Source organism: Mercenaria mercenaria, chromosome 15 (genome assembly GCF_021730395.1).
Source record: "Mercenaria mercenaria strain notata chromosome 15, MADL_Memer_1, whole genome shotgun sequence".
Lineage (NCBI taxonomy): Eukaryota > Metazoa > Mollusca > Bivalvia > Venerida > Veneridae > Mercenaria > Mercenaria mercenaria.
Window position 1 is genome coordinate 61,044,774 of NC_069375.1, and position 18,577 is coordinate 61,063,350.

Genomic DNA, 18,577 nt, shown 5'->3' on the forward strand with positions numbered 1-18,577 from the left:
AACAGAAAACAAATGTTTAATTAAAGAGTACATAATAAATGTATGATACTTTGATCCTGACTAAAGAATTTATTTTGAATGGGATATGCTTACTGTAATAAGCTTAGTTTTTAAAATTAAATGCAGTTAATTGAAATGTGAGCTTGAAGTTTAACTGGAACAAAATATTGTCTTTGAGTGGTTTGGCACCAGGTGTTGCTGTTTAACATGTACATTTGAACTTAAAAGAACAGATGTCCTTAAGAGAACACAGGTAAGATATCTTGAACATGGCTGAGGGCAAGGTTTGTGCAGTCACAACTTAACATGTTGAAGGTTTGAACATTTAAAAAAAAAAAAAAAAAAAAAGGAATGGAAATATATATATGTATATATATAGATATATGTATATATTTATTTTTTTAGGGGGTGGGGGTGCAGGGGAACGGGAGAGGAAACAAAATTTCACATGTTGATTATAAATATTGATTGAAAATTAAAAATGAAAAAAAAAAAAAAAAAAAAAAAAAAAAGGGTAAAAGGGGGAAGTTGAGGGGGGGGGGGGGTGCAGAGGATGCATGATAAGTGGGTGGGCATGACTGGGTGGAGAAGTGAGGTGGGGGAATGGTACAACTTGGAAGGTTTGAAAAAAAATCTACACTAAGAAATGAAAAAAAGTTTGGTTTTTTTTGGGTGGGGTGGGGGGGGGGGGGGGGGGGGGGAAGGGGGGTTGGGAGGGGGATGGGGTGTGACCAAGGCAAGTGGGTGACCAGGTGTGGGTGCACAACTTCACATGTTTATAATAAATGTTCACAGACAAGAATGAAAGAAATTTAATGAAATTCTGCCAAATGTTAAGTTTGTTATGTACAAATATGTGGATTTTTAGACAATTAAAGGGCAATAACTCTGAAGTTACAAAAGAAATCCGTACAAATTGTCTGTGCACAACCACATTATAGTGCTCTAAATTCTGTTAAAGTTTCATAGTTCTAGGTCAAATATATCAAAAGTTATGATGCAGAAATTGCCATATCTATAGTACCCTATATAGTTAACACTAGGAACTTCTAAGGGCCATAACTCTGGTGTTACTTGGGCAATCTGTCTGAAACTTGATGGGCCCCATAACCTCATAGTGGTGAACATGTATATGAAGTTTGTTTGAAAAAAATCTAAAATAAGGAATGATATGATTTTTTTTTTTATTTTTTTTTTTGGGGGGGGGGGAATAGGGGGGGAGGTGTGTGATCAAGGTAGGGGGGTGACCAGGTGCGGGTACACAACTTCACATGTTTACAATAAATGTTCATGGAAAAGAATGAAAGAAATTTAATGAAATTCTACCAAATGGTAAGTTTGTTATGTACAAATATGTGGATTTTTATACAATTAAAGGGCAATAACTCTTAATTTACATATAAATCCAAATGAAATTGTGTGTACACAACCACATTATGGTGATCTAAATTCTGTTTAAGTTTCATAGTTCTAGGTCAAATATATCAAAAGTTATGATGCAGAAATTGCCATATTTATAGTACCCTATATAGTTAACACTAGAAACTTCTAAGGGCCATAACTCTGGTGTTACTTGGGCAATCTGACTGAAACTTGACGGGCCGCAAGAACTCATAGTGGTGAACATGTATATGAAGTTTTAAATAAATATTCCCAACCATTTCCTAGATATGGCTCCGGACGGACGGACGGATGGACGGTAGGACGGACGGAAAGACGGACGGACGGACAACGCCAAAACTATATCCCTCCGACTTTCGTCGGGGGATAAAAATGCTCAAATGTTAAAAAAATGTGGCTAGAATTATTTGATTAATATATATACGTTGATTAAGTATCAACAATAAAATCTTTTCTATCAGTAAAAATATATACATAAAAATATTAAAACATAAATGAACATTAATTTTGATTTCTATGAACTGATACAAAATAAGGGTAAATTCCACTGGTGTAAATAAGAGCAGGTATTATAAATAATGACTTAAATCATAAAATGTCATGGGTTTTGCATGGGTATCAATACTATTTTTAGCACTAACAATCTATTTATAAAACACACAAAAATAGCTGATCAGCAGTAACAGTCATCACAATTATCAAACAGCAGTCACAAAAATATATATGGACGGAATAAATATTATATGCCAGAGGCATAGAAGCATTACACCCCCCTACCCCCACTTCCGGAGTGTGGGCCCAAATAATATGACATGGCCTCCTAACATTTACATCTTGCCCAAAATTGTTATTCTTACAGGAAAAGTTGTAATAACAATTAAATTACAGTGTTTTATAGATCTGGGCAGCTTTTCATTTATTTAGAAATAATGGAGGTTTCCTCCAACACCCCACCCACTTAAAGCCAACAGCTAAAAATGATTCAATTAAAAAAAAAGTGAAACCTGCGCTAAAGACCACCTCCAAATCACAGCCACTACTATAAAACCTGCTTAAAAAGGCCACAATTTTCTCTTCCAGTTTAATCATAAGTAGTGTAAATTTACCTGTGTTGAGCGACCACCTGTTAACAAAGATCACCATTTTCATTTTCCAAAGGGTGGTCTTTATAGACAGGTTTAAATTATATTGTCTGTATAATTAATTGGAATATAATGTTACCCATAAATTTGATTAACACTGTTTTGTGGATGAACGAACAAACAAAATCCTGCCATGATATATTTCTTATCTGCAAAGATAATGTACATCACAGCATTTTTTGTGGGAACATTCTCATAATCCTTCAAAAAAACTCCACTTGCTGTCATTAAATGTAACTAGAGCAGCAGATTTTTCTTATATTTTTAGAATTTTCAACTGGACTAGTCACACATTGTGTTTAGCAACGTTGGTATATCTAGTATATAATAACTGGTCATATGAACACAGATAAATCTTGACAATTTAAAATGCATCCTGGAATCTACACAGAATGAAAGATGATTTTTTTTTTTGTAAACTATAAAAAAAAAATGTTTTAAATTACTAGAAAATGCCACATAAAATATATTTCTTGATCCATCATAAATGTAACAAGATTTTTCCTATATTTCTGCTTTAGTTTGCAATATCCAGATAAAAGTTATACATCATACTAAAGGCCTCTGAGGCTGGTAGGAGAAACATGTTGAATTTTAAAAAGATATCTCTAATAATGTCAATTTTATGGGGGGAAAAACATATTTTTGACTCCGTAAAATTCTAGGTTAAGCCCATAAATTTTTTTTTTAAATATTTTTAGTTTTACAAAATGTCTGTAGGCAAATGTTATTTATACGCTATCAAAGATGGCATGAAAGTCTGATGACAATTCATCAACATATAAAGCCAAACTCAAAATTCTAAACTTTCTGGTGTCCAAAATGGCTGAAATTTACAACGGAAAATACACAATCAAATTTGTTTTAAAGATGGTAAGTTCAAAACAAATCCAGATATTTGGAGGTTAGAAAGTTCCCATTACCATCCTAAGAGATTTTTAAAATGATGTAAGATTTAATGGTATGGTCTTATATTTAAAGAGAAATCAATTGAAAACCTTGTCACAGTAAAAGTGAATCGGACATTAAGGCCGTAAATAGTGCCATCAAACATGTTTACTTAACAACAATTTATATCAAAGCCAAAATCTGAACCAGCATCGACAAAGCAACATCCCATTACAATAATAAATATGCATATAATTACCAATAAGCACGTATATGTTGTCAACAATATAGCAACAAAACAATAGTTAAACACTTGGCATATCATATTTTGACCAATTTAAGCTGAGAATAGCTACCGAACACTTAAAAATTTACTTTGAAACAAGCTGTTTTTTTTTTTGTTAATTTACATTGTCTTGAATTAATTTCTGTCCATGTACAATGGGAAAATGCTGAGTACTGGTCAAAAACAGAAGAAAATTAAGTAAAACATTTTTAAACAACATTATGATGAGAGTTAACGAATGATTGTTCTACAAATTATGAAACTGACTAAAGTATTTCATGTAAAAAGATTTTTTACAGCTGTATAAGATTTTGACTAGTAATGTATGAAACTAAATTTTGATGTATTTTGAAGTGACTGTACATGTATTCAAATATGTGTTTACTGAAGCATCAATATCACAAATTAAATGACAACAATTATATATTAAGTGACCAAAGGCGCTTAAAGTTCTAGACCAAGAAAGGCCAAAATAATTCACTTTTTCTTTTTCTACTATTTGAAACCATTGGAAAAACAGAAGTAAACATATGGTAAAACTTTACTGAATTTCAAATTGTGTTCCCAATTTCAAATTCAGAGTCTACTTCCCAGCAAATGATGAATATAAACCATGCTTCTAAAAGATATTCATATTATGTAATTCAACTTGTATTCTTATAATGTAATAGATTCTAAGTTTGTTGTACATACTTTTGCCATACAACAGGCCACGGGCCAATAAAACAGGCATCGGGCCAATACAACATGTCTCAGGCCAATACAACATGTCTCAGACCAATACAACAGACCTCAGGACAAAACAACAGGCCTCTGGCCAATATGACAGGTCTGAGAGGAATACAACAGGTCTCGGGCCTAGGCCACTACAACAGACAAAGCATCTAGTGCTGAGCAAAGTCTGTCTTTGGGCTATGTCTCACCTACGAAGAATGAGACTGGGTGAGAACATAAAAGTGCCAATGGCCTATAATAATATACATGACCGTAAGTGTGAAAATACAAGTACTGATAAGTTTTTGTTTTAGGTCAAAACTTCAAGCGCCTGTAACTGAACCTTTACTGCTCTTTTAACTTTTGAAGAAACTGTTCAAAATAAAAGAAATGGAATGTTAAAGATTGTATAATAATATAAAATGAAGCAAAAATAACTTTGACTCAACACATAAAATTTGAAATAAACAATTTAAAAGTCAGTGTAAAACATTTTAATAAGTGTTTTACTTTATGCTATAACATTTCAGAAGCATATTGTGTAAGTTCATGACTACTGTAAAATCATTAAATTTCGTGGGCACGCATTTTCGTCAAAACGGCAATTTCGTGGGGATATGAATTCGTGGATTTCAACTTTGGAACATAAAATGAATGGGAATTTTACCTGTTCGTTGGGATTAAATTTTGTGGATTGACTCAACCACGAAAATAAGTCCCCTACGAATATTAATGATTTCACAGTATTCTACATTAATATTAAAAATAATACTTTCGAAATATTTTTTAGGCAAAAAATAATACATATCGAGGGTTGCCCGCAAAACTGCGGTAACTGCATTTTTGAAAACTTTTCAGGAAAAGCTAAAAACTTCCTTATTTTACAAGAAACAGCTTATTTGACAAAACTTGAAGATATGTTGGAAAAATTTCAATGACTTATGAAAATAAATTCTTCTTTTATGTCTAAAGTTATACTTATCTGAGATATTTGACTTACAATTACTTACAACTATATTGCATGACTTTTCTAACTTTTAGCAGTCAAGTCATTACCGCAAAAGTGTTGTAACTTGACTTACAACTCTTTTGCGAGCTGATCTATTTCACTTGCATTGTTGATGTTTACTGCAAAAAAGTTGTATCTAAAGTTACAACTCTTTTGCAGTATTCTAGACTACAAATTATTTACATTGGTATCAGTTACTACCTTTTGCATTTGAAACGAAACTTAAAATTATGCATTTCTAACTTCTCTTTTGCTTTCTTTTTTATATAAACTGAAAAATCTTGAAACGGCTTGGTGAATATGAACTGTCTGCATTGTTACATTTGCACTCAACCAGTAGTTAAATGCTAATTCTGGTATAGTTCTTTACTTTTCCATAAAATCACACCCCTATACTTCTAGCAACAACTCATTAGAATGCGAACTGTAAATAAACTTTTTTGCACAATCTGTTTTATTTTCCTATTTAAAGAAGATTGAAACTGCGGGTGTTTGTACACCACTATTATTTTGTCATAGCATTATGTGACATAGATGTCAAAAGTAATGAACTTTTAAGCCATAGTCCTGTAGTCTATCTCCTGAACTAAATAAGTGGACTGGAATAAATATCCATGACTTTTGTTATGAGAGTAGTATAACAAAATATGAATGTAACATTGGCATTTCTATAACAGGGCTCGACAAATTCCTTGGAAGTAATTGTAGTTCTGAAGGATGACTGCTTAGAATTTTCACTCGTCCAGTTTCAGTTTGTACTCATCCTGCTAGGAGAATTTTTTTTACAGACTTGTCTTTTCTGAAGTTCCTTAAAAGTAGTACACAGAGTATTAAATAATCATTTATTGATTGCCGAGGGTCTACCTAATGCAGTCATAATATATGGTACATTAAGGATAGAGGGATGAATTATATAGTTAAAATTCCTTTTACATCTTTTAGCTGTCTGGCTTCTGCAAAGCTTTTTTTAATTGGATTAATTCATATTTTTGGTCAAAAATCAAAATTTAATCCTGCAGGGCAAGTACTATAGCAAGTTCCACATGCTCAGAGAAAATTTCTATTCATATCGGCAACAGGATAGTGGATTTTGTTGAAGCCTGGTTAACTTGGCACATATTACTCAAATTATGAGAGCCTGGCATCACTGTGTACACATGCATGCAAATCAAATATAGAGTTTGACATTAATATTATACACTTTTTAACTCGACCTTTCTAAGAAAATACCGAGCTACTGCACTTGCCGCGGCATCGGTGTCAGCGTTAATGTTGGTTAAATTTTTTGCTAAAGTCAAATTCTCTGTTACTATCTGAGCTATTGACTTGAAATTTAAAATGGTTATTTACAATCAAAGTTTACATTCCCCATAACTCTGATTTGAATTTTGATAGATTTATGCCCCTTTTTAACTTAAAATTTTTTGGTTAACGTTTTTGATAAAGTCAAATATCTCTGTTAATATCAATGATTTGGTCTTGAAACTTGAAATAGTTATTATACACTTACAAAGTCTACACCAGAAGAAAAAATCCACATAACTTAACTCTTAATTTTTGACAGAGTTATTTCCCTTTTCCACTTAAATTTTTTTTGGTTAAAGTTTTATATAACATCTAGTATATTTGTTACTATCAAAGCTATTGACTTGAACTCTATTTTGCTTTTTACAAAATTATGCTAGCTTTCCGACTTGGAAATTTTTGGTAAAGGTTTTATAGGTAAGATCGTAATTAAAATAGTTATTTACATCACAGGCTACAACATAGAAACAATCCACATAACTGTGATTAGAATTGACAGATTTATGTCCCTTTTACTGGCAATGCTCTAATTCAGAGTCAAACACTGAGAAAAGTTGAGGGTGTTGTCTTACAGACAGTTCTTGTTAGATCAACTATTCCAAGAAAAGGTAGAACTATTGTATTCATCCATTTGTTGATGTCGGCATCCCATTTTGGTTAAGTTTTTGTATGTAAAACTGTTATGTAAGTTACAACTGGGAATGGATTGATACTTCATACAATTATTCACTGTGAAGAACTGACTTGCACTGCACAGGTGCCATAACTCTGTTTTGCTTTTTAGCTTGACTATTGAAAGAAGCTATTGGACTCACCCATGCGTTGGTGTCCAGGTTTGGTTAAGTTTTTGTATGGAAGTTGGTATCTCAGTAACTACTGGTGGGAATAGATTGAAACTGCACACAGTTATTTACTGTGATAAGTTGACTTACACTGCATAGGTTCCATTACTCTATTTTGCTTTTTACAAAATTATGCTAGCTTTCCGACTTGGAAATTTTTGGTAAAGGTTTTATACGTAAGATCGTAACTCAGTGCCCACGAATGGGAGTGGACTGAAACTTGTCACATTTGTTCACTGTGATGTTATGACATGCAGTGCACAGGTTCCATAACTCTATTTATAGTTTTACAAAACTATGCCTCTTTTTCGACTTAGCAGCTTTTGGTTAAGTTTTTGTATGTAAGCTGATATCTCAGAACACCCTAATGGGAATGGATTGAAACTTAAGATAATTGTTCATTGTCATGAGCTGATATACTTGCACAGGTTCCATAATCTTGTTTTGCAATTTTACAGAATCATGCCCCTTTTTCCACTTTTATATTCATTCAATTGACAGGGCTGTTGAATAGTCCAGCATTGCTGGCGTCCGATAGCTCTTTTTACAAACTCTAAATGCCCTTTTTTTGACTAAAAAATTATTGGTTGAGTTTTAATATGTAAGCAAAATGTGGTATCTCAGTACCCACTGATAGGAATGGATTGAAACTTCAAACATTTGTTCACTCTGATGATATGACATGCAGTGTGCAGGTTCTATAACTCAGCTCTGCTCACTCTGGCATCTGCGTCGGCATCTCACCTTGCTTAAAGTTTTGCATGCAAGTACATATGGCTATCATTTATAGGCATATAGCTTTGAAACTTATTTTTTTCTTTTTCTAGGTCAACTATCAACCTCACTGGGTCAGGTCCAATAAATCTGACATGTAATTTGGCCAAATTATGCCCCCTTTTATGACCTAGAAAATCCTGGTTAAAGTTTTACATGGAAATTACTATCTCAAAAACAAATGCAGATATTGAATTGGAACTTACCAGGTGTCTTTGGTGTTATAAATGTAGGTGATAGCATGAAGTCCCATAACTCTGACATGCATTTTGGCCTAATTATGCCCAAACTTATCCTGGTTAAATTTTTGGATGCATCTACAGGGTCACATTCCAGTGAAGCAGCACTATAAAGTTACTCTGGCATTGTTCTCACTGCTGCATGTAGACACTGTCATTTATATGGGTTATATATTTCATTGATATAAAGTTAACATAATATTAGTTCTTCACAGCTTCTGTCCTAGGCAGATTATAAAATATGAAATACTGAAGCATAAAAAAAATGTTTCACATCTGAATGATATGAAATAAGTAACATATAAATGAAAATTATGAACTGTAGCATGTTTACAGAGAAAAAATAGGAAAAACAGATACGTTACATTAAATTTTATGATTCAAACAAAAAATCTTGTTGTTCTGTCCCTACTCCGAGTTACCTCTCTATCAATTAAGCTATATATGAATCAAATTTTGTATTATATAAATGTAATATCACTTCCATGAGTGGAAAGTGTTATTTCATGACCCAACCACATGTTACAAATAAATTGATACTGAGTTTAGTTTCCAGCAGATGGTCAAATTTGATAGACTATCATTGCAATAGACTGCTTGTACGAATTTCAGAAAGTCTTGCCCATACGGAAGCAAAACATACCGTCATGATGACGTATGAGTGTAGGTCACATTTGTGTATAAGACACAGTGTAAAATATATACAGATTTCTGAAAAATGCTTATAACCATGTATTGGTTGCAAAAAGGGAATCTCAAAACCATGTAAATTTGTAAAAAAATGAATTTTTTCCGGCATCAGTCGGCCATTGTTGCACCACCCATAATTTTGTCAAAGTTGTGAAAAAGACTTACTAAAATCAGGAGGTATTTAAAGTTTTATCCAAACTATCTCAAACTTCTCTGAGTGCAACACCTTTTCGATCTCATCACCTTCTAAAACATCTCCTGATTATCTACTAAATATATTAATGAAAAACTGCATTTCTTTAAAGCTTATAAGGGAGCTCTTAATTTTACATTTTAGAAAAAATTCATTAAAGACACTAGGTCATGATACCCGCTTTTATGCCCGAGTCCTAGGTAGTTACTCCCCATGAATTGTCTGCAATGTAAACGTATGTGGTGTAAACAAAGATAGATTTTCTTAATTTTTTTAGTCAGGGCACATTGGTCCTTCCTGACCAGAATCTCGGTAAAAAGGTGCAACCTATACTCATACGATGATGGTACATATTGCTGATCAGTTTTTCTTTTTGCTAAAAGCCATTGTAAGCTTTTGATTAATTATTGTGTATGTGTAAAAAAGGTACTTTGACCACTACAAACTATTGAATTTGTATGAAAAAGCTTTCCGAAGCATTTCTATAGGAGACGCATAGTGCATCAAGTTAAAAATTCATTACGACTCTCTTACCACATCCTTGCATGTAAGTTCTGTTTAAGGCATTACTATAAGAAGCAATTTAGGAGTATAACTAAAACAGTTCAAAATTCTTATCAGTGCAATATAGCAGTAAGTCATTTCTTTCTTACTGACAAATGGCTATCAGTTTCCCGCAAGACTGCAGTAAGTCAACTTACAACAGTCTTGCGGGAATTGCATTATGTCATTTTGAGTTACAACTATGTTGCATTTTAATTATACAACAAAAGTTTTGGGAATATAACCCTATAATTTTTTCTGCAGGTGTATAATATGAAAATACTTAAAAAAATTCAAAAAAGTGATTTTCCAAAAAAAAGTGAGTTACCGCAGTTTTGCGGGCAACCCTCGATATGTCTTAAATATATAATTTATACAAAAAATTTCACTCATTTAAGTAACAATAAAATTATCTTAAAATCTTCAACATAAAATAAATATATTAACTTCAAAATCACAAAGTATTTTTACACAAAATGAACCAAATTGAATGATTTTCAACACGAAATGCAGCCCACGAAATATTATTTTAACCATGAATAAATACGTTTAACAAGAAATGAACAAATTATCAAAATGAACAACCAAAAATATATCTTCCTAATGTGACACGTACAAATATATAAACAAGTAAAAGAAAATATCAACACAAAATGGTTTTCAACATAAAATGGACAACGTATTAATTCAACTATTCATTATTGAAATATGAAAAATTCATCAACATAACCAATTATCTTCCAATTAAAATGAAAAAACTATCTGTAAATAAAACAGCAGTTTCAGAAGTCCATAAATTTTGTCATAACAAACCTTTAAGTACTAAATGTAACTCATTTTGACTTTATACAAACTTTTTTTTTTGTATCAATTCTTCTTTTCTTCACTGACACCACAATTTGTAACATTCCTCACAAATGGAAATGCTTTACTGTAAGGCTATTCAGAATTAGTGAGGCACTTATAAAAAGTATGAAACAGCTTTCCCTGCAAACACTTCTATCTTGAAATTTGGACAAAAAAAATCATATTAACAAAAAAACAAGAAAGAAGCAAAACGCTAAAAATTAATCGTAAAACACTTTGGACAAAAACTCAACAAAAAGCATGTTTTTTACTAATCAAGAAAAACATATTAAAAATATTTTTTATACATTAAGCCTTCCTTCTTTGACTTCTTTCAGGTTAATAGTTTTTGTGAACATTGCCGTCTTCTTCATTTTCTTCCAGCGACTCTGTGACATCTTTTCTTTTTGTTTACGTCGCTGCTCTTCACGCGCCACACGGCGCTCCTCTTTTTCTCGTTCCTAAATAAGTATTTTGTTCAAGCGTTATAATGTTAATAAGCAAGTTTTATTGTCATGGCCCTATAGTAGAACAGGGTCTTTTCCATTGACCAAAAGGATCTACATGTTATTATTACTACTTGGCCTTGGTAAAAAAATTCATGTCTGTTAATAAAGATCATTTATAAGTTACACTAATTTCCGTTTCAGTAAGAGTGCTTCAAGTCTCATATTCTTTGACATTTATTATTCTAACAGCTTAAACTCCTAAAGACCAATTCAACATTTTAAGTGCAGTAAAAATTACATGCTATAAGAATTACAATGCTCTGTTTCTCCTGGCCAATACTGGAAAGAAATGTATCTATCTATTCAGACCTGACAAACAAGTGTGCATGCCAGTATAATAATGCATGGCCAAACATGAATGAAATTGGGCCAATATATTGTAATCACGTAAATTACTTTTATCACGTTTTTCAGTAAATTACTGAAACATAATAGAATTTATTTAATAACTTCACACTGAAAAATATCAAATACATTTTGTCATTTCAACTGAACCACAAAAATTAAAACAATTGAAAAGACATTAAATAAAAGAAAATTTGTATGATTTACATGTAAGAAAACTCTGTATTTCACTTTTGAACACCAGACATTGTACTTTCACTCCTGGCTATGCCTCTCTTTTATTGCTTCTGTTGATCACACAGTGAGATATTTTCATCTTACACTTAACAAATATTCTCTATTTATTCCACACATTAAACGTCTTTTTTTTGTATATTTCCATGCAACTAACAAGCAAAATGTCAGAAACAATTTGAGGTGCAATTGGCTAGCTATAGGCCTCTTACCGTACAGGCTGCCAGTTCAAACCTAGCAGGGAACACGGCAATGCCTCAGTATTTAAGTTCTCAGGATGAAGAAAACAGACTTAAAACTTTTCATTACAGACATTTCAACAAGATGCTTACCGACTGGTACCATCGGATAGGGAAAGCTCGACGTCCATCAAGGGCAGGCTGCGAGTACCGGATCTGATATTTTTGTCTTTCTTTTGTTGTAACACTCTGTTCTACAACCAGAACAATCTTTGCCCACTGTAACAATGTAAACATATGATGACTTTTCCAAATTTTGCAAAAAAAGCTCTTAATTTTCATAGCTTTAACATATTTCTATTTTCAAAAACATATTAGTGTACACATACATGAATGCGAGGTCAGTTCAAGACATAATAATTAGCATTCTGCTAAAAATTTTCAAATTAATTTTTGATGATTACATTTAAATAATTCTGAATGGAAACATTAGACATTTTTCATGAACATGAACATGCTCTGCAAAATACCACTCACTCGTGCATCAACAGCTCCGAGGCAATCATGAGCATTTTAAAGTACATCTAAATTTGGTTAAAATTGCATTATTCTGAATTTTAACACCTGGGTTAATTTAATATCCCTCCTTATCCTTTGAAATACTTGACCTGAAAATCATACAGTGATGCAAGCACAAAAAAGTATGAAAACTCAACTTCTGTAATATATCAGCTATAAAATATTCACTTTAGACTGAAAATATGGCTCAGCTTAGAATCAAGTAATTTTAACCTTTAGCCTGTTGGCAGCCCAGTAATTCTGCCATTGTGACCAGTACAGACTAAAATGACTCTGCACTGTTCGCTATTCAGAAAGTAAATTTTCAGGGAACACCCCTTTAAATAACAAGTGAATGAAGTATTGCCATGCAATACAAAGTCCCCTACTGGAAGGCACCTAATTTTCTCTACTGCAGTATAACATAATGAACTGATATCTGTCAATGATGTATAAACAATATTGTACTATATATACAATATGTTATAACAAAACACTTGGATTAAAATTTATATATATAAAAACCTACAGTTGTTTTCATATTGAATTTTTTTGGCTGATTATAAAAATGTTATCATGTAAATTATTTATAGTAACAACAAAGGGAAATTAATCTTTTAAAAAAAAAAAAAAAAAAAAAAAAAAAATCTATATAATACAATTCCACAAGAAACTCTTTACCAGGTAGAGATAGGTCAAAATACACCTAAAAATTGGATGTAACATGCATGCTGTACCACAGAAAAGTGGTCTCGATTTTTCTCTACCGCCAGTAATAAAAAAGTTACAATAAAATCTATTTATAGTAACAACAAAGGGACGTAATTCTAAAAACAAGGGTGCCTCATGGTGGTGAACATTTGGTCCAAGTTACATCAAAATCCCTCCATGCATGAAGAAGAAATGTCCCGTACAAAGTCATTCTTGAATTTGACCTTTGACCTCTAAATATGACCTTGACCTTAGACCTAAGGACCTGGTTCTTGCGCATGACATGTTGTCTCATCCAGGGAATATTTGTGCCAACTGATATCTAAATCCTGCTTTGCATGACAAAGTTATAGACCGGACAGGAAAAAATCCTCTTGACCTTTGATCTCAAAGTGTGACCTTGACATTTAAGCTAGGGTATTGGGTGTTGCGCATGACACGTCGTCTCATCATGGGAAACATTTATGCCAAGTAATATTGTAATCCCTTGATGGATGACAGAGTTCTGGATCGGACAGGGCAAAAACCTTATTGACCTTTGACCTCCAATTGTGACCTTGACCTTTGAGCTAAGGGTCTGGGCTTTGCGCATGACATGTTGTCTCATCATGGGGAACATTTGTGCCAAGTAATATTAAAATCCCTTCATGGATGGCAGAGTTATGGACGGGACAGGAAAAAAAACTCTGTTGACCTTTGACCCCCAATTGTGACCTTGACCTTTGAGCTAGGGGTCTGGGATTTGCGCATGACAAGTCGTCTCATCATGGGAACACTTGTGCTAAGTGATATTAAAATTCCTTAATGAATGTCAGAGTTATGGACCGGACACGAAACAGACCCTGTTCATGCTATGTTAACATTTGACTGCTAAGTGTGACCTTGACCTTTGAGCTAGGGGTCTGAAAGTTGTGCATGACACATCGTCTTATTATGAGGTACATTTGTGCCAAGTAATATTAAAATCCCTTCATAGATGGGAAAGTTATGGACCGGACAGGAAAAAAGCCTTGTTGACCTTTGACCTCCAATTGTGACCTTGACCTTTAAGCTAGGGGTCCAGGTTTTGCGCATGACACGTCGTCTCCTCATGGGGAACATTTGCGCAAAGTAATATTAAAATCTCTTCATGGATGGGAGAGTTATGGACCGGACAGGAAAAAAGCCCTGTTGACCTTTGACCTCCAATTGTGACCTTGACCTTTGAGCTAGGGGTCCGGGATTTGCGCATGACACATCATCTCATCATGGGGAACATTTGTGCCAAGTATTACTAAAATCCCTTCAAGGATGGGAGAGTTGTGGACCAGACAGGAAAAAAGCCCTGTTGACCTTTGACCTCCAATTGTGACCTTGACCTTTGAGCTAGAGGTCCGGGTTTTGCGCATGACACGTCGTCTCATCATGGGGAACATTTGTGCCAAGTAATATTAAAATCCCTTCATGGATGGCAGAGTTATGGACCGGACACGAAATTGCGGACGGACGGACGGACGGAATGACGGAAAAGTGCATTCCTATAGTCCCCGAAACTGGTTTTCAACCAGTAGGGGACTAATAAATTGAATGATAGAGCAGTCCATTTTAGAAATTTATATTAAAATTCTTTTGCCATTACTGTTGTAAAGCTTGTATGCCCTGTTTATGGATGAATCCGTCTTTAAACTAGAAATACATTCTGTATGCCCATGGGCAGAATGTCGAGCCCGCCAGCACTTTTGGCCTCTAAGTGTGACCTTGACCTTAGACCTAGGAACCTAGTTCTTGCACATGACACTCGGAACCTAGTTCTTGCACATGACACTCTGTCTCATAATGGTGAATATTCATGTCAAGTTACATCAAAATCCAACCATGCATGAAGAAGAAATGCTGCTGACAAACTTTAGTTTGACCTCCAACTGTGACCTAAATCTTTGAGATAGGAACATGGGGTTTGCGCAAAACACTCTTTCTCATTGAGGTAAACATTCATGCCGAACATAAACAAGATTTGTCCATGCATGTCAAAGTTATGGTCCAGACAAAATTGGATGGACAAACGGTCGATGCATGCACACATGCATGCAAACAAACACATACCAGTATTTACACAAACCCGCCGAAAGTGACGACTATATAGAGCTCACCGCAAGTGGGCTCGACAATTAAAAAGAAATGAACACAATATTACCTGTCTGAACCATTCCTTCTGTGTTTCAGCAACTAGCTGGTATGTATTTCCCATCATGGCAATCAACATGTTTACAAGCAGCAGGGTGACCATGATCATGTACAATACAAATACAATCTAAAAATATAAGCATCTAGGTTACTGTGAGCACTTCCTTGACAGATTTCAAAAGAGAAAATATTTCTAAAGACATAATTAGCTAAGAAAATATGTTTTTTATTGATATATCTACCAAATGAATATATTCTTCTTAACATTTTTGAAAACTTTAATTAAAACTAATTGAAACTATACATTAATTTAAACAAAATCATGCATAACTGATTTTTCACATAGAACAGTGAAAATTAAATTTGTTTCTTTCAGATTAAAAAGCATTCTAGTGACGGAAGAACTGTGCTGACTCTTTCAAATAGTGTAGTTTTTCAAGTAGCACAACTTTATTCAGTAACAGACGTTAGTTTTGTTAGAACTTCATGACAGTCAAAAACAGGAGAAATAGTTCGAGCCCTAAAAATTATTACGATTTTTTCAGTAGACTAGTCTCTGCAAGTAGGGAGGAATGAATTGGTGGTTAATGTTTCAAAATCTCAGTTTGGAGAATTTTTTTGCTTCTAAAAGCCTGTTTCCTAGTTTGCTTATTGCAAAAATGTTATTATATTATTATTAGCAAAAACATCACATCTAAACAAAACATTTCAAGTTGGATGTTTCTGTCATCATCTGGGTGTAAACCAGTTTTTTTTCAACATTTTTTTTTTTTTATGTAAGAGACATAAAACCATTATTTAAGCTGGCCTAATTAAATGACAGTCTAAAAGGGAATTTCAAATTCAGGTGAGCTAAAAATAAAAAACAGAGTTCCCATGAGTTTTTATTAAAAGGCTTGAATAGTCTTTTAAACATGTTTGACAGCTTAGTACCTATTGTGCTAGTTACTCAGTAAAAATTTGATGTAAAATAGATATAATCTACTTGTATCAAATAATACTCATAATTATAATACATTGACTTTTATTTCTTTTAGGCCTTAAAAAGATTCTTTGTTTCTGGTAACATGCTAAAAATAAATTAGGGAAGGTATGTCAGAATTTTTTTTTTAGACAGACTTTTTCGGAAATTATTGTTGTGTAAAAAAATTAAAATAAATAAGGGGTTATATAATTATATGCCTTAAGAGCATCAGTAAGTTGATTTCTAACATCACTGACCATGTTTAAATCATAGGAAGTGCATTTTTAAAAAGTAGAAAAAAATATTCTCCAAGGCCATAAAAAATTTAGGGTTGAGCCAAAAATCTAGGGTAGGTCGGGATATCAGAAACAAACAATTTTTTTATGCCTTATTTCATACACCTTGCAATCTATTTTGAAAATTTTAATAATAATGTGATGTATGTGGAGTCCCCCTATGACATATGAGCCGCGCCATGAGAAAACCAACATAGTGGCTTTGTGACCAGCATGGATCTAGACCAGCCTCCGCATCCGCACAGTCTGGTCAGGATCCATGCTGTTCGCTTTGAAAGCCTATGGCAATTAGAGAAACCGTTAGCGAACAGCATGGATCCTGAGCAGACTGCGCGGATGTGCAGGCTGGTCTGGATCCATGCTGGTCGCAAACCCACTATGTTGGTTTTCTCATGGCACGGCTCATATATAAAAACATCTTTGTTTGTTTAACAATGAATATTTTCAACACTTAAATACCATGTGCAATTATTAAAATATTAATAAATCCACCTTATATTTTAGAAATAATATATCACAAAGAGTGATAAGATCACAGTTTGTCATTCAGATGTGTATTAATTTATTACACCACTCAAGACTGCGTCCTAAAGATATAATTCCTTTGCATCTGAACAACGATTTTATTACCAGAAAAAATGTTTGGCATATATTATTTCTAAAACAATTACAAAAAAATCTGTCTATACACCCAAATGATACTTTAACAAGCTGAAAAATATTGACTCTGAGCAAGCGAAGATGTTTATTTTGTTGAGATAGGATTTTTGTTACAATATTAATTAGATGTTATGTCTGAATTATGTGGGCTCTAATAACATTATTTATTAATTGCAGACTTTCAACTCTAAATTTCATAGTGAGTATCACTTTACCACATCTCCTATTAAGTATAGTCTTGATACAAGCAAATGACAGCATTAATTAAGAAGAACAATATTTTTACAAAACTGAGGAAAATATATGGTTTAATGAAAACAGCATGCAAAAAAAAATAATTTTAACCCTTAGCCTGCTAAATTTCTAAAATGGACTGTTCCATCATTCAGTTTGGGCAGTACCATTTATCATTTGAAGGGGTGTTTACTAAAAATTTACTGACTGAATAGCGAACAGTGCAGACCATGATCAGACTGCACGGATGTGCAGGCTGATCTTGGTCTGCACTGGTCGCAAAGGCAGAATCACTTGCCGCCAGCAAGCTAAGGGTTAAGGGCATTCACCACAAAAATTTACATAAAAAATTATTATATATAACTAACAAAATAAAATAATAATAAGTGGCACTGACAGAGTTTTCATGATACAGCTGATAATTCATTTTACTATAAATAGCCTAGTTAACAGGCGATCATACTGGCTTGTGTTTGAAACAAAAACTAGGAAATGAGGCAATGTTGCCAAACATTTGACAATTTTGTTGTTCATTTTATCTGCAAATTAAGTACAAATGTATCTAACAATTTGATAACAACAAAACGCATTGAAGTACACTATGTACTATCTGACTTTGTAACCACTCTCTTGAGAAGTCTTCAGAAATATAAAAGAAATGTTGGTCTAGGAACAAAAATATTAAGAAGCACCTGTAATTACAGGACTGTGATCAGTCTTTTGGTGAAAATTCCAGTTCTAATTTTAGTGATGAATTATTGATATCAAAAGCTTTACCACATACACATAACAGGTATGCTATAAACAAATGTAACAAGAGGCGCTGTAGCTGGAAGATGGCTTTAGTAAAAT

At 33.3% G+C, this 18,577-nt stretch overlaps 1 protein-coding gene across 7 annotated transcripts in view; it reads right to left on the reverse strand.

The window, feature by feature from the left end:
* Nucleotides 1-10,383: 10,383 nt before the first annotated feature.
* The window catches only part of LOC123556055 (transient receptor potential cation channel subfamily V member 6-like), a 46,943-nt gene continuing 38,749 nt past the window's right edge, over nucleotides 10,384-18,577 (reverse strand). For all 7 annotated transcript variants that reach the window (XM_053525386.1, XM_053525387.1, XM_053525385.1 and 4 more), the window contains 3 exons: nucleotides 15,582-15,698; nucleotides 12,293-12,418; nucleotides 10,384-11,333 (listed from right to left, as the gene is read on the reverse strand). In XM_053525386.1, the coding sequence (XP_053381361.1) occupies nucleotides 11,175-11,333; nucleotides 12,293-12,418; nucleotides 15,582-15,698 (402 nt within the window). In that variant the 3' untranslated portion in view covers nucleotides 10,384-11,174. The remainder of the gene's footprint in view (nucleotides 11,334-12,292; nucleotides 12,419-15,581; nucleotides 15,699-18,577) is intronic.